Source organism: Andrographis paniculata, unplaced genomic scaffold (assembly GCF_009805555.1).
Source record: "Andrographis paniculata isolate CXL003 unplaced genomic scaffold, ASM980555v1 Contig5END, whole genome shotgun sequence".
Classification (NCBI taxonomy): Eukaryota; Viridiplantae; Streptophyta; class Magnoliopsida; order Lamiales; family Acanthaceae; genus Andrographis; species Andrographis paniculata.
This window is the reverse complement of record NW_026137595.1, coordinates 1,698,905-1,720,393: the sequence shown is the minus strand read 5'-3', so window position 1 is coordinate 1,720,393 and position 21,489 is coordinate 1,698,905. Positions and strand designations below refer to the sequence as shown.

General features: G+C 32.9%; 1 protein-coding gene across 2 annotated transcripts; it reads right to left on the bottom strand.

Moving 5' to 3' along the window:
• Positions 1–8,252: 8,252 nt before the first annotated feature.
• On the bottom strand, positions 8,253–16,622 carry LOC127258861 (myosin-6-like). 2 transcript variants are annotated; one of them, XM_051285904.1, is made up of 38 exons: positions 16,201–16,620; positions 15,994–16,122; positions 15,685–15,828; positions 15,461–15,606; positions 15,233–15,392; positions 15,081–15,139; positions 14,841–15,000; positions 14,613–14,762; positions 14,414–14,550; positions 14,199–14,345; positions 13,991–14,092; positions 13,836–13,893; positions 13,670–13,771; positions 13,543–13,580; positions 13,327–13,453; positions 13,077–13,247; positions 12,864–12,995; positions 12,667–12,776; positions 12,519–12,579; positions 12,259–12,436; positions 11,978–12,183; positions 11,768–11,887; positions 11,583–11,681; positions 11,162–11,511; positions 10,981–11,095; positions 10,865–10,894; positions 10,703–10,783; positions 10,452–10,622; positions 10,227–10,379; positions 9,945–10,136; positions 9,737–9,865; positions 9,585–9,655; positions 9,389–9,488; positions 9,248–9,304; positions 9,114–9,170; positions 8,936–9,016; positions 8,775–8,857; positions 8,254–8,694 (listed from the first exon to the last, which is right to left on the bottom strand). In XM_051285904.1, the coding sequence occupies exons 1-38, from the start codon at positions 16,252–16,254 to the stop codon at positions 8,580–8,582; spliced, it is 4,575 nt and encodes a 1,524-aa protein (XP_051141861.1). In that variant the 5' UTR covers positions 16,255–16,620; the 3' UTR covers positions 8,254–8,579. The 2 variants fall into 2 exon arrangements, with proteins under 2 accessions (XP_051141860.1, XP_051141861.1); XM_051285903.1 differs by having other exon boundaries at positions 8,253–8,694; positions 12,519–12,776; positions 16,201–16,622.
• Between the last annotated feature and the right edge of the window lie 4,867 nt (positions 16,623–21,489).

Genomic DNA, 21,489 nt, shown 5'->3' with positions numbered 1-21,489 from the left:
GAAATTTGAATATATATCTAATTCAAATTAAATCGAAATTTAAAATTTAGTTTGAATTTTCGATTTTGAACAAATTGAGAATTGCCTAAATTTTGAAATTTCAAATCGATTTCAACCAGTATAGTGGTAATTCGAACAAATCCAAAATATATTAAAATATTAATATATTATAACGAGAGTGTATATGTATTATTGTATATTTCGGGATTCTTATTTGAGATTTTCGGTATTTAATGTTCGTTTGAAAGTATTTTTTAGTGTTAAAGAATGGCAACATTCATGCAGGGATTGATTGATTTTTCGCATGTATTATAAAAAATTATGTCAAAAGTATAAAAAATCTTATTTTAAATTAAATATTTGACATTTTAATAAGTATTTGAAGTTTTTTATTTTTGACTTTTGTAAAATATTTTGTTGTTTATTGCTCCATTTGTCCCAATAAAATAGTCTTGTTTACCATTTTTGTCCATCTCAAAACAATAGTCTCATTTCTATAAATAATCATATCGTTATAAAACTACCCTTATTTTTTCATTATTTTTTACACTAATACACTTACAAGGGCAAAAAAATTTTGTACCCGTACTTTTTACCCACTATCCATATAATATCAATATTCCTTAAATCTCGTGCCAAACACAACCCATACGGAGTATTATTTTTTTAGAAATGCAATGGAAAAATAGTGATATTGTCTTGTGTTTGTGTTTTGGTTTTATTGAAAATAACCTGTTTATTAATGAATTTATTTGATTTAAAATAATCGGAAATTTGGATTTTCAAATATATTATTCAATTTTGAATTTTTTGATTTGATTCAAATTTCATAATTCAAAAATTGAAATTTGGACTATTCAATTTGATTCTTATCAATTTTTTTTTATATAAAATTTTGAATTTTTGAATTCATTTAAATTTAGATAAATCCGAACCATAATCAAAATGCTCACTCCTAACGGAAGGCAAAGTCGCATTTGTCTCGTAGCGGGGAGCAGCAGAAAGAAAATTGAAATATTATTATTAGTTGGAAAAAAATAAAAATAAAAAATTATACGATAATAACTAAAATAAATAAATAAATAAGAATATAAATAATGGTGGCGCGTCCGCCGTCATTCCCAAACTTTCTAAGCATTTTTATATTATGTGGTTGGGAACTTAGTTGGCTTTTGGCGTTTTATTGTGCGGTGGAAACACGACTTTGCATACACGGATTTGCCACCCTTCGTTTTGGAGCTTTATATCAAAAAAGCGCTATTCTAAAAATAAATAAATAAAACAGCGCTTTTTCCCCAAATTGTGACAGCCTGTGTTTTGTGTGCATTACAATGATTGATTTGATTTCTTTTACTAAAATAGGTCCAAACAACCCTAATTAAATTTTATTAGTGTGACAAAATAAAACCCAGTTGCTATCTCTCTCTATTCAATAGTAGTATTATTTAATTGTGGACTGAATGGATAAGAATAGAATGCAAATTAAATTAAATTAAATTAAAGGTCAAATATTGAAATATGTATGTGAGAAGCTAATTAAGGGATGGTCCATGCCCTAGCTAGCACCATATTTTTCAATCAGTACACTGCCCATCAAGATCAAGACCACATGTTGATGTTATTGACAATATATTCCAATATTTATTTTAATTTCAATTAGCTGAAAATTATATTTATATTTATATTTGTATGAATAAAGTTGGTAACGTTAACAAACATGCATATTATGCATATCATCACACTATTAATCGAATTGACTAAAATTTAGGTTGGGCGCAAATGTCACTGTAGCCGTCACCGTCACCGTCAACGTCAACGTCTCCGTCACTCTTGAATTCCACCAACTAGGACAAAAAATTTGCACTCAGTTTATTTATGTTTTGAAACTTATTTTCATACTATTTGACTATACTATTTATTTATTTAATATTTAATACTCCATCCGTCCAGATCTAAGATCTTATTTACATTTTGCATCATTATACTTAACATTAAAAATATTATTATATTTGTATAATTTTTTACACAAATATTTTTATAATAGTATTATAAAACATTAATAAAAGTATTTTTGTTATTTTTTTTTTTTAATTTGCACTATATTTTCATATAATAATTAATATTTAAATATTAACATACCAAAAATAAATGAAACCTTTAGAACCGAACGAATATTATATAAAAAATTATTTTTTATTCAAAATATTACATTCAATATATATATAAATTTGGTTATATATATACATATTTTAGTTTTTTACTATCAAATTGATTGTGATTTTTTAAATATTGAATTAATAGTGCCAATAAAGTTTTCAAATTTGTTGCGTAAACAGTATCTTTCAACTGAATTATATATATAATTATTACTTTAAGTGTGTTTGTTTGGGGGATTGGGTTAGATTTTTACTATTCATCATATTTTTTTCCCCAAAAATATCAAATCAAACACTTATTTTTCATTTTTTATATTATACTAAAAATCAATTTTATATTCAATACATCACATCAACACTTATTTATATTACATCATACAACTATTCAAATTAAAAAATTTTACTATTCAAATCCCAACTCAAAATCCAAAGCCCCAAACAAACACACTTGTGTACAAAACATAATATAGGAAGAGGGTTTTCAATACTAGCTAACACAATTGTTAAGAATATACTCCCTCCGTCCCATAATTAAATATTTATTTATTTTTTGCACGTAGTTTTATAAATATTAGTATTATATTAGAATATAGTAAGAATAAAGTAAAAATGACTAAAATAACCTTATTAGTATGTGCAATATAAAAGTAATGACATTTGTGTAATATATTGTAAGTTGTAAGGGTATTTGTAATATTAAATAGATAGTACAGTTACTAAAAAAATAAAATTGACTTTGTTATGGAACGGACTAAAATGAAAAAATTGATACTTTGTTATGGGACGGATGAAGTATTTATAGAATTGCTAGTTCGACAAGTAAGATGTATAAAAACAATTTTTTTTATTTATTAGATACTTAAAAATATTAAAATAATAAAATGTGTTAGTTATAAAATTAAATGTGTATATTTTTTTTTCTAAATAGAATTGAAATTATAATTATATGGATACACCTTATATATTGTCACTAAAAATCAAGACATTAAAATTGGACTTGTAATTCGATTCATAGTGGCCTTTCGAGCATAATCGATAGTTACCCAAACTTCTTGTACTTGTAGGAGTGTATCTTGGATCTGTCGATTATGTTTTAGTATGAAATTACAAAAAAAAATGCGCATTGCGTAAATCACCGACACTTAGAGATGAATTTAACTTTACAAAGATTAACTCACTCACACACACACATATGGGTATGTGTGTGAATTGGATTTCCACGGATCCACAATGATTGTAGTTTCATTATTAAGGGCTACCCCATTGCCATAAATAAATCAGCTATACATCCTATAAGATCACCATGAAAATCTTGGCCCAATATATATAACAATCCCAATTAAATAATAATAATAATAATAATAATAATAATAAGGGAAAAAAATTATTTGTAATCCCAATATTATCAAAATTTATCAATTTTGGTGACAATATAAAAATCTTATCAATTTTGGTCTAAATATAACCAAAACTCATCATTTTTTGTCCCAATATAAATTTTTTATCAATTTTAGTTCCAATATAATCAAATTATCTTTTTTGGTCCCACCGTCAACAAACCGATAGAAAATGCTGACGTGAAAAGAAATCAAACCTTATATTTATATTTGAAGAAATTGCACAATCTTGCAAGTTCACGTCAGCATTTTCCGTCGGTTTGTTAACGGTGGGACCAAAAAAGATAAGGTTTGATTATATTGGGATAAAAAATGATGAGTTTTGGTTATATAGAGACCTAAAATGATGAGTTTTTGTTATATTGGGACCAAAATTGATAAATTGTACATTGAGATCAAAATTGATGAATTTTGATTATATTGAGACAAAAAATGATTTTTTCTCTAATAATAATTAATTAATTAATTAAATGAAATGTGTTTGTTCAAATTTAAACGTACCCCATTTGATGCTTATGGTACAAACAAAATTCAACCAATTAACACATTGCTTGCATGCATGCAAAATAAAACGTACGTAAACTCATAACCTGAATTAACATAATAATGATTGAATTTAAAATCACTTAACGAGATCATTAAAACCATGGAATCAAATACGTACTTTTTATTTTATATATTATATAAAATTATTTAATTTTCTATTCAAAATATCAAATCAATATCTATTTATATCATATCTAATACTATTTTAATTCTTTTTTATTTTCTAAACCCCAAAAAAAGTCGAACCTCTAAGAAACGTACCTTATAGTGTGTTTGTTTGGGAGGTTTTGGATCGGAATAGGTTTAGATTTTTTTATTGAAATAATTATTTGATATAATATAATAAATATTACTTGATGTTTTGAATATAAATTAAAAAAGAGAAAAAATTATTTTTGATCCCAATATAAAAATCTTGTCAATTTTCGTGCCAATATAACAAAAATTCATCATTTTTGTCTCAACATAACCAAAACTTATTTTTTTTGTCCCAATATAAATTTTTTATCAATTTTAGTCTCAATATAAATTTTTTATCAATTTTAGTTCCAATATAACCAAAACTCATCATTTTTTGTCCAAATATAATCAAACCTTCTGGTCCCACCGTCAACAAACCGACGAAAAATGCTGACGTGAAAAGAAATCAAATCTTATATTTATATTTGAAGAAATTGCGCAATCTTACAAGTCTATGTCCGCATTTTCCGTCGGTTTGTCGACGGTGAGACCAAAAAAGATAATGTATGATTATATTTGGACAAAAAATGATGAGTTTTGGTTATATTGAGACTAAAATTGATAAAAAATTTATATTGAGACCAAAAATGATAAGTTTTGATTATATTTGAACAAAAAATGATGAGTTTCGGCTATATTGAGACCAAAATTGATAAGATTTTTATATTGTGACCAAAATTGATGAATTTTGGTTATATTGGAATCAAAAAATAATTTTTTCCCATTAAAAAATAAATAGTAAAAATTTTATGTGCTATTTATAGGAGAAAAATATTAATTAGTGAATAAAGATCGAACTGAAAACTCACAATAAAAAGAGCAACGGCGAAAGCTTCTAGAAGATAAGTAAACTTAATTGGATTGGAGTGGACCTATATATATATATTGCATTCAATCGAAACCCTAATAGGTTCGGTTGGGACCATAAAATTGATTTAATATCTTAATTATTTCATGGACCAATTACAGCTTCATTCTTTTTCTTTTTTTTCTTTTTTTATTTTTTTTAAATTTTTTATTTTTTTAATTTTTTTTTTCATACAGGTGAATTCGATAGCCCTTCAATGAATTTAATTCCGATTTCGATTTCAATTTCAATTTCTCCAATAACCCACTTGCCATTCTCATAAATATATCGATCGTCTATCCAACTCTGACGATATCGTTCAATCGATTCAAAAGTTTCGCTTGCGCGCCGTGTTGAATTTAATTAATTTATTCGTCGATAATTATACATACTTGTCAATAATTGTAAGTAATTTGGTTGTACTAATTAAGCTAGATATATATGGCTAATGTTTACAATTTTTGGATATTTTTATTTTAATTTGATAATTAATAATTACAATAATTGATGAAGTAAGTTAAATAAATAATTGATTAATTTGGTAAATTAATTAGGCATATCATTAGTGGTCCTAATAAAATTGAAAGAAATTCAAAATGGTCCATATGCAAAAATAAATAAATAATATTGTGTGATGAAATATGTATGGGGCGTGTGCAAAAACATGGAATTTTGAGAGAATTCATGTGAAATTCCTCATGGGAAATGGTCCATTTCGGTTTTATTGCATTTAGAAAAGTCAATACTGCATGCATTGCGATTTTTAATTTTTATTTCCATGCATTTTATGGAAAATATTAATTAATTAACATTATTTGTGACAATTTTGTGTGTATTAATTATATTTTTTTATTTTTTTTTGAGTATTGGACTGACGTTTATTTATATAAAAATGAGATAGATAAAAGATAAAGTTACGAAAATATTAGAAAAAAAAAAAAAACTTATTAAAGAATTAATAAAAAAGTAGGGTGTGTTTGTTTTGTGAGATGAATTAATAAAAAATAGTATTATTCATGTTTGAGAGTATCTCCAATCCAGCGCCATAGGTTATTTGGCGTCGGTTTTTTGCGTCATTTTTTTGGCGTTGCTCTATATTTTTTTATATATTTTTTTAATTTTTAAAATTTATTTTTTATTTTTTAAAATTTTTTTAAAAAAATTATTTTAAATTATAAAAATAAAAAGTTGTTTAAAATAATATAAAAAATTGAATATTTGAAAAATAATAGTGAAAATTGGAGTTATGGTTGGAGTAAAATTACTGTATCAATTACATATTTAGAGTTAAAACTGGATAAATGGAGTTGACGGGTTGGAGATGGTCTGATACGCAGAATTGTGTCAAAAATATAAAATATATAAGTATTATTTTAGGTTGAATATTTGACTTCTTGTAATAATTTCGTAACTTTTTATAACGAGTATGTGAAGTTTTTTTGTTTTTTTTATTTATTTATTTTTTTTACATCTTTACTTTTATATAAAATGTTTTGTATTTTTTATAATTATTTTAGGAATCGCAATTGAAATATGATGTTGAAAGAAAAGAGCGAAAGTATCTTACTATATTCAGATGAGTTCCCATTCACCACATCCGAAAATACACAAACAACACATTTGTCTATTTAATACAATACATGTTTTGTTAAAGATAAGTACATAATTGTATTGTATGAATGTACTTAATATAATGACTAAAATGTGGCGGACAAAACCTAAAAACGTCGGATGTTTGAATTCATAATTTTACGGTCATAAATTCATCCCACATCAACTGCATTTTTTATTTTTTTTATATAGTGTGTTGTCTTTGTTCATACATTGTACTGTCAACACATATATTATGTATATTGTTAGTTCATATATTGCACTATATAGCGTTAATATAGAACAAATAGCACATAATTAAGTTCAACATAATTTTCAATTGAATTTTGCACATTATATACATTTATACAGCACAAATATATATTTTTATACAATACTTTTGTGTTATTTATATTTATATTGTGTATTTTTCATCTTTTTACAGTGTATGATTAGTATTATGCTGAATTTTTTTAACTCAACATTCTAATAATCGCATCTACCATAAATGTATTAGATATAAATTTAAAAGATAATAATCTTTTTTTACATAATTATAACCGACGGACAAATAGAATAGTTTTATTTTTTAATTTTTCCATCAAACATTGTATGAAAAAAAAAATAAAAAATAAAAAATAAAAACAAAATTGCAAAATAGCACTTGATAACAAAGCAACAAATCACTATGAAATACTCCCTCCGTCTCACATACCATGTCCACGTTGTCGTTTTTGTCCGTCTCACATACCATATCACTTTCCTTTTTTGAAAAATGATTACACACTTTAATCTCATTTTAAACTTTTTAATTTATTTATTTTCTAAATTTTAATTAAATTAATTAGTTATTTTAATTTTAATTTATAATTATTTATATGATCAGTAATTATTTTCATTAATACATTCTTAATTATCTACTAATTACACCCTATTAAAATACTGTATCTACAGTGTAGCAGACACGGTATATGGGACGGAGGGAATATGTGCGATTATTTTATTTTCCTTCAATATTTAATTTATTATTAATTAAAAACATATATATATATATATATATATATTCAACCATTATTTACATTAATTTTTTAGAAAATAGGTTAACTAATAATTCATAAATGTGTTTATTTAGTATTTTAGTTTGAGACCTTTTTTTTTTATGTAAATGTGAAAAATAATTTAAAATTAATACTGATCTTAAATATTAATTTGGTGAAGAAATAGAATATATATATATATATTATATATTGAAAATTTTAAAAGTAAAAAATTATTTGTGAACAAAATTCTTGTTTTCAAATCATTATTATTGGACTGTGATCATTCAAATAATTTAGTACAGTGTTAGATAGCGCAATGACAAACTATATATTTTTATTTAACTGGCATATGCCATGATAAATAAAAACTTATTTTAATTTTTTATTTATTAAAACAAAATTGACTTTACAAAAAATAAATAAAAATCACCAAAACGACCAATCAGTACATTACTATTATTAACATTATTATTATTATTACAAACCCATCATTGCCTTTTTTTGGGTCGTTATATAGGACGAAACTCATTCGAGCCCATTATAAGCACACCATTTATTTTTTCCAACAATAATCATATGTTACCATCAAATATATAAATCTAACAAAAAAAAAAAAAAAAAAAAGAACTAATATACAACGTCAAAATTGATTAATCTACACCGCTCGGCCGGTCCGGTCCGGTCCGGTCCAGTCCGGTCCGAATGCCATCCACCGTACCGTACAAGGTCGCCGGATTTCCTCGCCGCCTCGCCGGCGGCCTCGTCATTCTTGCAGGAAATTAAACGCCGGATTGGCGACAAGTTCGCGCGCCGGGATCACCTCTAAAAACTCCTTATACCGAAGCGAACCGCAGAGTTGATCGATCGAGAAAGGAATGCTACAACGATCGAATATATACATATATTATTACAAAGGTTCCTTTTTCGAGCTATTCGAACATACAAAACGTTAGCGTACCTCGAATTGTCGTCTAACAGAAACGAGTTGCTGCTCGCATTGTTCAAGTCCTCGGTCATAAGCACTCTCATGCTCGACATAACCTTTCCAAGGATCGAAAAAACAACGTTAAAATTACGTAATAAGAAGACGAACTGAAGAAAAAATTTCGACAAACTTACTTCCGGCGATACGCTCCGGGTGTTGTAGTTGTCGTCCCAATACAAAGTGCAGATTCTGTAGAGCTGCTGGACGCTAAGTATCTGCGACGAAACCCAAAAAAAAAAAAAAAATCGTAGTCGCAACATACATACGTGAATCTTTGTAAGAAAACGAGAAAGATCGAGAAACCACGCTTACGGGACATAAATCGTGGGCTATCTCGTCGTAGGATATTCTGTACTTCTGATGTATAACCTGCCGGGGGAGAAGATCGAGTGACGCGTTTTCTAGAACGATAATTCGGAAACGGAGTCGAAAGAGATGAAACTCACCAAGAATCCGACAGCTTGTTTGATGTGTATCAGTTCGTCGCACGCCGAGCCTGTGTACTGAGATCGACGACGTTTCGTCAGCGAGTGTAAAACAACCTAAGTTTTTAAATCGAATCGTCGGTGATCAAACGACGTATTTACCTCTTCTTTCTCTTGGCTGCACCACAATTCCAGCTCGGCAAGACCCGCTTTGATGTACTCCCCGTTGCTGAAAGTGCAGCACTCCCGACGGAGAAGAAGACTGTAGAACCGTGTAGTAAGTCAAAGAGTAATTTTTATGACAACGGCAAGAATTTTTTACGGATATCAAACGATCGAGAGAGAGAACCGTGATCACCTGTTGAATAGCTGCACATTGACGAACGAGAACACTTGATCGTAAATCTTCCGAACGAGAAGCGACGGGACCTGGAAAGAATCGAATTTGTCAAAATCATGAACAGTATAAAAAGGCTTATAAAATCGACGTCGAATGCGATAGCTTCTTACGGAGTTCTCCTTGAGTGTACGGAGATACGAGTCGAGACAGTCGATGATACTCAGCCAGTGGTTCGTCGGAGAATCCTTACCGGCAGCTCGTACGGTTCTCGCCACACTCGCTTTGGAGATTCGCGGCGCCTGAATTTCACAGCAACGGAGTTCAATCGATACATAAATCTAATTTCTCGGCTGTATTTAGTATACGATTACGGCAAACCTGTATGCACAGCGCAAGCAACGATCCGAGCTCCTTCTTCAAGTTGTCTCGAATAATTCCGTAAATTTTCTCAACGATTGCGGTGAGCTGTTGCTTAAAAAGAAGAGCCGGGTACTTAGCTTCGACTTGTTGTACGGATTCGAGCGCAGCGTCGGCGGCAGCAGCATATTTCCCGGAAGACGACCGGAAACTCTGTAAGAAAATCTCGAGTCGCATTATTATCGTTACCGCATCGCTAAATTAATTAAACGAAGAAAAACCCGCAAAAGATCGACGCAATACCATCGTCATTCTCCCGAATAAAGAGGTCGGCGTCGGAGGCTTACGACTCGGGGTTGTGTTGGCGCCGACGGGTTTCATAGTTTTTTGAATCAAGAACAATAATGTGGCGGTGTTCGACAGCCAATACGCCATATGGTCGTTGCTTTCTTGATCCTGCATTCGGTTATCGCGAGTTGTAATAATCGATTCGAGCTTTCAGACAAAAGCTTCGTCTTGAAAACTTACCTCAATGACTGAACCAAACATCTGAATTAGACGATCGAACACACTCGTTCGCTCGTCTTCGAAGGATTTCCAGTGCAAAAGACATTTATATATCGTGCAAGCTGCGACGGGCTTGCCTTGACTGAATCCCACGTCGTTCTTTGCGCATTCCAACAGTGCGTCGACATCCTCCTACAAAATCGATGAAAGATTATTACATATCGCGAAAAAAACGAAATAACAATCGAAATCTCAATTCTACAAGCACATACAAGCTGCCGTTCAAGAGAAGGTTTTGTCGATTTGCTATCAGGCGTATCGTACGAAACTTTCTCGGGAGTACGTTGTAGATCCTGCAGAAATCAATCGAAATTTCAGATCGGAATTGTTGCGATCGAAAAAAGTAGTAGTACAAAGATACAGTTTTTACTCACTCCATTCGCAAATTGCTCATTTTCCGATCTCTGCATCAAATACTCGTTCAAGTCATCTTTTAGATTAAAAGACAATAAAAAGAGACCAATAAAAAATTCGACGAAAGTAACCAAACCTTAGACGCCACAATCGACGAAGAATTCTCTGATGCTACATTAGCATTACTAGAAAAGGTTTCTTGCCGGAGAATTTGGCTCTCGAACTCCATGTCAGCAATCTTCTCTTCCAGCCTAAATAGGTCGAAAGTTAAGCAATGAAAATCGAGCAAATTGCGAACAAAGGAAAAAAAAACTAACTTATGCACGGTAGTTTTCAATTTGACGATCATCGACTCCGCCTCCATCGCCTGCTTAAGCCTCTCCTCGCTGAGCTTGTTTGCCGCTTCATATTTCTTCTCAGCTTCGTCGATTTTGTGTTCGAGAGAACTAACCAACTCTTTAAGTTTTTCATTTTCGAAAGTGAGCTTATCCACCATTTCCGTGTCGACAACAGGAATCTCCTTTATCACAGGAACTTCCTGGACTTGCTCCACGGCCAATTTTGCAGCAAGTTTTTCCTTTTCTAGCTCGTCTTTCGTTTCTTTCAACTCAAGCTGAAGCTGCTCTAATGAATTCTGCAATTTCGTAGTCTCGTGTGTTTTCGATTCCTATAAGCGAACGATTACATTAGAATCGAAAAGAAAAATTAGAGAAATCGAACGTGAAGATTCGAAAATACCCTCATTCGTTTCTCCAGCTGCAGTCGCAAAGTCAATTCCTCGACTTGCTTCTCTAGTTTGTTCTTCGCAGCTTGCAGAGCACCGGTCTCTCTTGCCGCCTGTAAATGCGAAAAAAAAAAATACATATAATGTATATATATATATATACGTAGAAGAAATTAGAAAATAGTATCGGGACAATGACCATTTTCAACTTCCGGAGTTCTTTACGCGCAACTCGTCCTTTCCACGCACATTGCGCCGTGATTACAGCTCTCTTCAGCTTCTTATACACCGAAAGAGCTATAAACTTGCGGCAATGTTTCTGCCGTCGTCACACAAACAAGTCGTCAAAAATTCATTTCATGTTCTTAAGAAGAAGCGAAAAAATAAATGTCCCGAGATAATATTTTACCTGAATCGCAATTGCTGCACTTGTTCGCCGTCTAAAGTAAAGCTCGTTGCGAGCGCTGATCCCACGGATAACGGATTGGATCAGGACAGCGGACGAGTAGAGTTCTAGGTAGGATTTTCTCGCAACGTACATCCGAGAATGTCTCTGCATCGTGACACAAGCAGCCTCCCTTCGCAGGCCCTCGTACGTGTGTCTGGAAAGTTCTCCTGGATTCGAGAAAGAACATGAACTCAAAATAAGACATTCGGGCTAAAATTATCGATCTAAATTCGAGTTATTACCTCGGCAGAGAGACTGAATAGACGTTGCTGCGCAACGTAATAAAGAAAAGCTTTTTCTCGCCATGTAAGAACGGAACTTCCTTTGTACAATGCACGCCGATCTTCCCAACACTTCGGTTCTTCGGGCATCCAAATCAGCCATCTGACCAGCCCTCAGAAACACTTTTGTTTTACCAATCTGCAAGAGTATCCGCAATCTGTTTCTCGTCCGTATTTAAATCTCACCGAACCCATTTCGATTTATTATCAAACCACATTACCTGATACCCTTCGAGCCCGACTTTCCGCAAGATCTTCTCGCAACCAGCAACGTCATCCATGCTATCAAAAACCAAAACAAAGTAACAAAAAACCCGAGAGATTTTCGAAAGAAAATTGAAATTTAGAAGAGGGAAAAAGAGATCGAACCTTCCATCTAAAACATCGGGAGCAAGAATGCCAAAGCGATCGACAAACTCGATAAACGGTTTTTTCGTAGGATACCCGGCGCAGCTAATTCGAATCGCCTCCATGACCCCCTGGACAAAAACAGAGACAAATTTAAGTCGGCTGGTATATAAGTCGCGACAAAATAAACGTCTCGAAGAGTTCGTGCTTCGGCATACCCCACACCGAAGCTGTTGGAGGACGTTATGATTCTCGAAGATCGCCGGCTTAAGAAGATTGTTTGGCTTCACGCACCGTATGTAATGAGGTTCAGTCGTGCTCAGAATTTCGAGCAAAGATTGTAGTTGTACCTGTAAAAAAATCGGAATTTCACGTCTCGATGCAAAATATAGAAAGGTTCGAATGCATAAAATGAACAAATCGTAACGTACCTTAAACCTTGACCCGATCGAAGAAAATTTCGACTTGTTCAACGACTCCTCGTTCGATAGAGGAAAAAGACCCGAAACGAAGGAACATCTAGAAGCGCTCAATAACGACTGATGTTCGGCGACAACATAATCCTTATTCTTGTCGAGAAACAACTCGGTTTTGTACGTCACCTTATGCATGAAAAAAGAAAATTCCCAGACGTAAAATTTTTGGAGGAAAAAGAATGATTCGTCTAAAATTACGACTTACATCGCCAGCATAATGCGAAATGGTGAAATCCGAGCGAGCTAGTTTCGGCTTCCGGAAGCGCTTGTGGTCCTTATAAGTCTGGTACAGCTTTTGGGCGAACGTTTCGTAAGTCGAACGAGGAAACATGCTGTAAGAAAAAGGTTTAAGCTAACATAAAAGCAGAAAATGCAACAACAGAGAGCGTAAATTGAATTCTTTCGACACTAAGAAACTTGCCAAGCTTCGTCAAGAAGTGCGATGATGCCACCGGGTTTCTGAGATTTCAGACAGAACATAAGCATGTAATAAGACAACAATATCGTCGAAAATGAACGCTATATTACAGTATAGGCAGAAGGAGAACCTTTTCGATTAAGTCCAAAACGTCTTGATTGTCGATGAACTCGATGTAGCTCCAGTTAATTTGCTCTTTAGTATACTCCTCTTGCTCCATTTTAAAAACGTGCTGCAAGAAATTCACGTTCGTAAAACTAAAACAATCACGTAAGAATCGAAAATTTTTAACTCACCTGGTTAAAGTGCTGCTGAAGCTTCTCGTTCGTTAAGTTTATGCAAAATTGTTCGAAACTGTGAATATATGTAACCGTGCATTACGTCTCTATGTAAAAAACGACAGAAAAAAACTACACGCCTACGGAAAAGACACAGCGTACCAGCGAAGCACCTGTTAATCTTGAAACTCTCGAATCCGTAAATATCGAGAACTCCAATTAAAGATTTCGAATTGGGATCTTGGCCGATCGAATTGTTGATCTTTTCCACTAGCCTGTAGATGATAACGGCATACAACACACAGTATTACTTAAAATTTTGAATATGCAAACCACGAAAAACAAAAACAACCCGGCCAATGTTGATGTAATAAAACTTACCAGTCGAACAACCTTGTGTACGCAATTTTCGCCAATGCGTCTCTGCTGTCCGCAGCTGCCTGTGGATCCAAATCTTTAACGATTTTCTCGCCAGCAGTAATAATTTCTCGCCTGCAGAGCGAGTCCTCTAAGGACTTGGCGTCGCACCTATGGAGACAAGATGTTGTCTGAAAACACACGATGATACCGAAGAGAAAAGGAAGAAAGAATCTTACATGAACAACTCGGCTGCTGCGGTTAAATGAAACCGAGACTGCTCGTCTTTAGGCATGGACGAATCCGTTTCCTTCCCCTTAGTGAATTCGACGTTTCCAAGATGGAGGATTGCAGCGACAACTCGAAATATCGCATCCTGACATGAATGAAACTTGTCAGAATCGGTTGGGAGATTTCGAAATAACAGAAATTTGATACCTGTTCGTCGGAGCTCATTCCTACTGTACCCATTGCATTCCTTGTGGTTAGATACTCTTTAGAATCGTTGATTCCGTCCAGCTTGTGGCAATTCGACTGGTTCAGGTAATGAAATGTTCTCGAATTTCCCAACTTGTATTTCTCGACAACCTTAGAAAGACGAAATCGAATCACATATAACTAAATTGAAAGATTTAAGACAATGCGGATAGAAAAAATCGAGACTACCTCACGGGGCGCGGCACAAAGCATGTAAAAACAATGGTAGTTTCTCTCTGGATCAGACACTTGGCAAACGCGAGATCTTTCGAGGAGGTATGTCCGAATGGCAGCCCCAGATATCCGACCCCTCTGATCAAACTGAAGCTCGACAAACTTTCCAAATCGACTACAAAAAGATTTGCAAGAAGATCAGTTCGATAAGCACCAATCGTTTTAGTAGTCGACGCCTCGGAACATACTTTCTACCTTGAGTTATTATTCCTAACGGTCTTCGCGTTACCGAAAGCTTCGAGAACGGGATTCGACTGCAGAACAGGGAACGAAAAAAACGGGTTCAATTTACGATCGACGACGCTGTTGGCTCGATGGACTGTACGAAAACGCCGTTTTGTTATTACCTCGAGGACTTGCTGTTCTACCGTCCTCCCGCCGTCTTTTTTCGATCTTCCGCCCATGTGAGCGAGATATTGCATTAGCAATTTTGTGCTCTCGGTTTTGCCTGCCCCGCTCTCGCCGCTGACCAAAATCGACTGACTTTTGCCGTCGTTCACCATAAGCCTGCTCCCGAAAATTGGCATATTTAGTACAAACAAAGATGTTAGAGAAAATTGAACGAAAATACGGACCGGTAGGCTGCATCCGCGATGGCGAACGGGTGAGGACTCAGTTCGCCGAAGGCTGCTCCTTTGTATTGCGACATCATATGACTGTCGTAAAGATGGGGCAACCTTTGAAACGGGTTGACGGCAATTAGAATGTTGCCAGTGTATGTCTGAAGGAAACGAGAACAACGTTGTCAATAAGATTTACGACTTTATTTATAGAGCATTTTACACATAAAGTTATTTACGTATATCTCATTGATGTCGTATCTCGATTTCAGATTCTGCAGAACTCCGGGTTCGTGCAAATACGCTAGTTTCGTCATGTCATCCACCCCAGACGGCGGCGCTTCAGCATCTTTCGGATAGACATTAGATACCTTGGCGACAACCTAAGTAAAGACACACAGTTGGGATTCAGACAAACTATCGGATCGAAGTTACTTAGCAACGAAAACTAAATCAGCTGAAGATCACAAGAACAATGACAACCGGAATGTAATAATATCGCGAAAAAATGTATGTGATCGAAGATGAGATTAGGACAGGGGACTCACTGTCTTCCCCGATGTTGTCTGCACCCGGACATCCTCGCCATTGACGGCCACAACCTCCCCGTCGATCCAGGCTTCGTCGAGATCCTCGACCCAGACAACAGAACCTACGACTAATGTCGCCTGATTCACCTGAAAATTACCAACAAATCCTCGGCAAACGAGGCTCGATTCACAAATGTATATCGATCATTATTAACAAATACATACATATATCGATTCGAAGACATTTTTGTTCGAGGTAAGGACAGGAAATTCTTCCATAGGAGCAAAAGTGTGATTGAAAGATAATGAGAGTGCAATAACAGAACACTGTAATGGATGAATCTAATGCACAGATGAGCTTTCGTTTTAAGAACTTGCATTAGGACAATCAAATGACAGAGGAGAACATCTACGGTTCAGATTAAAGCCATTGACAAACCGCAACCATAATAATCCAAAACAATCAAAAGCAAAGGCATCATCAACATCACAGGATTAATTAATACACTTTATTTTTTGAACCTCATAAGTCAGTCGAACGATGAACCATTCTCATTCGCAGCAATAAATGAAGAAATAAGCAATTCAAAAGTTCGAAGAAAAACACCAAATGCTTCTTCACCAGACAACGTCAGACCACAGCAAATTTAATCGAATTAAACAAAAAATAATAATAATAATAATAATAATAAAAAAAAAAAAAACCCTTACCATTTTTGAATCGAATCCGAATTGAGAAACGCCAATGCCGCAGCGATAAGGCACTTTCGGTCATCAAGAACGGAAAGGAAAAGACATTGATCCGACGTTAGCAGATCAAACCGGAGTGCCTGATTTCCCACCGCTTTGTGGAAGTCAAAACGCCGCCATTAAAATGAAGTCATTCTCAGTCAACACGATTTTCCTCCTATTAATAATCCTTCGATGCGAACAAATTCTTTCAATCCTCTCCAAAACAAAACAATATCCTATCCGAAATGATGTCTGCACTTCACCGCCGCACCGAAATCCCAAAAACAATATGGAAAAGTTTGGGAGTAGTCTGAGGATGCAATAAGCCGAAATAACATACGATAAATTGACTGGGAGGGAAAAGGGGAAGGCTATTAATTAATCCTTAAACCCAGTGATTCAAAGGAAAGTCCACCGTTCTCCTCTCCTCCTCCATTACCATTCCCACCCACGTTGTTGGGATTCAATCAGTGTCCGAAAATCAGGCTTAATAATTACAACAAGGTTAAATCAAATCGAAGCCAAATTCCATGAATGCGATTCACCCCTTCACTGCACTGCAAACAATGGTCCAATCCTTCCACATCGCCATGGCGGTTAGGGTTCGGTTTTCAGCTTTATCCACAAAAGTAATTTCCCAATTTGCAAGCAATTTGTTGCTTAAATGTTCAACGCAGTTTTGCATTGGTCTACTCGACTGTATCCATTTCATTCTCTATTTAAAAGTATATAAATATATTTAATAATGATAATAATAATAATAATAATTTGCCGACACACAACTATATATATTTAGTGTTATATAAAGTCATTTTTTTATTTAAAATAGTAATTAAGTATATTTAGAAAATATTAAAAATAAATATATTTTTTATTAAAAAAAATCGTATTTAGCCCCGTGTTACGGGAAGGTAAGTAAAATAAATAAGATGATATACAATAATTACACTTACTTATTTTTTATCATTTTGGAAGCAAATATTGCTTCATTAATAAAATAAAATTAGCATAATTACTACTACTATTTATTTATAATGTGACAATTAATTATAGCATTCCTTCGATATATTTAGGCTAATTCGTCGAATCAAAGGTTTTAATTTTAGTGTTTTTAATCAATATTAATATGATCATAATTTTTAATAAAAATATATTATTTTTTATAAAATATTATATCAAAATATTATTTAAATAAAATTTTAAATTAAATCGCAAACCAAATAAATTCGAAATACCAAATTTTAATATTATTTTTGTCTCACAATTATAGTCATGTTTGATACGAAATTTAAAGAATAATAATATTATATTAATAGTTATTAACAAAATTATGAGTAAAAAATATTTTTGCCATGTGAGTGTATTTATGTAAAAAGTAATGGTATTTCTACAATAATAATGAAAAAATAAGGTAAATTTTATGATGATGCGAATATTTATGAAAATGAGACTATTGTTATTGTTTTGGAACGAAAAAATATAGCAAACAACACTATTATATTAAAACAGATAGAGTACTTATTTTTTTACTCCCTTAATCCACACATAAAGTAAATATTTACTTTTAGCACCAAAATAATAGTATTTTAATTATATTTGATAGTTAAAAGTAATGTAATGACATTTTTATCTTTATTTTTTGGTGTAAAAGTAATGATGTGATGTAAAGTAAGGATATTAACAAAAAAAAAAAATGTGAGGTATTTAATAAAATATTTACTTTGTAATTTGATGTTCCAAAATAGAAATATATATCCTTTCGGAGTGGGCGGATGGAGTTTTTTTTTTTCTTTTTTGTCACACATAATCTCTAGCGTATGGTAGCGCGTGCATTAGGCGCGTGAAGTAAATATATATACTCTATCTGCTGCTGGCTTCTGCCAGGTATCAATAAGCTAAAAAGGAATTTATAAAAAAGGTCCCGAGGAAAAGAACGTGCAGAAACACTCCAGATCCGACGGTGAGCATTGCATCGTCCATCGGCCTTCCAATCTGAGCCGTACATTAAAGATTACATGCACTTTTCCACCACTGACGGGTCAAAGATCACGTGTTGGAAACCCACCTTCTGATTGGGCCCAATAAGAAACAGCACGGCCCAATTCAAAGCCCAAATAATTTCTACTACAGAAAAGAGAAGTAGAAAAATACAAGAGAAAATGGCAGAAATGGAAAGAGGGATAGGTACAGATGAATGCGTAGTATAACTCAAAAAAAAGGTACGACAAATCATCCATATTTTCCGACAGAGAGGTTTCATTTGATGGTGAAAATTGCAGGTAAGTTTCAAAGGTGGAGACATTTTTGGGGTGGGGAGAACTTCTGAAAAGTTAATAGGAAAAAAACAAAAGGGGGTTTTGTATAAGCTGCAGATATATATATATATATAGATATATAGAGAGAGAGAGAGAGAGAGAGAGAGAGAGAGAGAGAGAGCAATATAGTCAGTAGCAGCAGCAAATCGGCAATGGCGAAAGAGAGAAAAGAAAGAAAGAATTGCTTTCACGGTTTTTCACGAGACGTGAGTTTTCTTCTGCTCATTGTTCTTTCACTAACAGTACTGTTTGTTTTGTTTGGGGATTTCATGGTGGAGTGAATTTTTATTATTTTTTCTTTTACAATTGATATGTTTTTTAAGTAAGTTTTTTCAAATTTTACTGTATTTTTCGAATAAAATATTTTATTTTTTTTCACAAAATATTTTATTAAATATTATTTTCATGTCAAATTCAAACTAATTTTTTTTCAAACTCATCAAAATAAACACATTATTAGTACTTTATTTAGTAATTGATACTATCTTCATCCGGATCTAAGGTTTCACTTAATTTTTTGTTTATTATTTTTTAAATATTAATTACTATATCAAAATATAATATAAATTAAATTAAAAAATAAAAAATACTTCTATTAATGTCTTGTAATACTACTAAAAAAATAATTGTACAAAAAATTATACAAATATAATGATATTTTTAACTGTAAATACAATGACACGAAAGATAAATGTATCATTAGGGGCGGACAGAGAGAATATTATATTTAAAATAATGATATTTAACTAGTTAATAATAATGATATAATATTATTTTATTTAATTAATAACATTATTGTTTTAAAATAGATTTAGGATGTGTTTGTTTGAGGGATTGGATTGGATTTATATTATTCATCTAATTTTTTTCCCCAAAAATATCAAATTAAACACTTATTTTTTATTTTTTATATTATACTAAAAATCAATTTTACATTCAAAACATCATGTCAACACCTATTTATATCACATCATATAACTATTCAAATTCAAAATTTTTATTATTCAAATCCCAACTCAAAATCCAAAACCCAAACAAACACACCCTTAGTAAACTTTCCATGTATTTTAAGAAAATTAAAACTTTTTAAAATAAGCAACAAAGATGTTTTTATTTAAAAATAAAGGGTGAAGTATACTAGTGTTTGTTTGGGGAATTGGATTTAGAATACATTATTTATCTAATTTTTTTCCTCAAAAAATATTAAATTAAACACTAATTTTTTTATTTTTTATATTATACTCCCTCAGTCTCAATACAATAGTCATGTTTCTCATTTTTGTCCGTCCCAAAACAATAGTTTTATTTCCATAAATAATTATATCACTATAAAACTACTTACTTTTTTATTATTATTACACAATTGTCATTACTTTTTATACTAATACACTTACAAGAGCAAAAAAAGTATCAATATAATAATATTAATATTCCTTAAATATCCTGTCAAACACAACCAGACTATAGTTCTGGGACAGAGGGAGTACTAAAAATCAATTTTACATTTAAAACATTAAATTAACACCTATTTATATCACATCATACAATTATTCAAATTCAAAATTTTTACTATTCGAATCCCAACTTAAAATCCAAACCCCCAAACAAACACACCTGATTCGATAAATATATTTGATGCTCTTTTTTGAAATTACAAATTGTTGATGTAATTTTTCAACAAAAATAAAGTAAAATTCAAAGATATAGAAAATATCTTTAAACTTGATTAATTAGTGCCTGAGATTAGGAATCTCTAAACACTGTACGGGACAGAAAATAAACTGGAAAATAAAAGACTGAAATTTAAAGTGGTGATCCCCAAATCTGACTTTGCTTTGTTGAAGTTGATTGAAGATACCTTGCCAAATGATGATCCAAATCCTTAAATATTCCCTGGGAAACCGTACTGAAAACCGTCACCCGAACGGTTACAACGTCTCCTTCTCAACCGTCTTCCAACCTTTCTTATGCTGACACGTGTCCCCAGCAGACCAAAATTCCCTATATTTCACTCCTTGAGCCGACCACAGACCTTCCGCTCTTTTGGCCCGACTTCGTCCTTCGTCCGACCTACTTCTTCGCCCGACCCCACTTGGGCCGACCTCCATATCAACCGCCCCCTGTCTTTGATCAAAGGCCTCCGTGTTTGTCCGACTCCTCCTTCTATCCGACCTACAGTTTACCCGACCTGCGGATATCCCATCTCAACGACTTTCCGTCTCGAGGACCTCCCGACTTGAAAACCTTCCGACTCATCGTCTTTCCGTCTTGCGGACCTCCCGACCTGAAAACCTTCCGACTTGAGGTCTTTCCGTCTTGCGGACCTCCCGACCTGAAGACCGTCCGACTTGAGGTCTTTCAGTCTTGCGGATCTCCCGACCTGAAGACCGTCCGACTTGAGGTCTTTCATCTTGAGGGCCTCCCGACCTGAAGACCTTCCGACTTGAGGTCTTTCCGTCTTGCGGAC

What these genes read in the sequence shown, in the direction of transcription:
- LOC127258861 (XM_051285903.1), bottom strand. Translation starts at nt 16,254, where the DNA reads ATGGAAGAATTTCCTGTCCTTACCTCGAACAAAAATGTCTTCGAATCG. An exon ending in GAATGAGCTCCGACGAACAG is followed by an intron (nt 14,551 to 14,612) that starts GTATCAAATTTC and finishes CATTCATGTCAG; the next exon opens with GATGCGATATTTCGAGTTGT. An exon ending in TTTCGCATTATGCTGGCGAT is followed by an intron (nt 13,248 to 13,326) that starts GTAAGTCGTAAT and finishes TTCATGCATAAG; the next exon opens with GTGACGTACAAAACCGAGTT.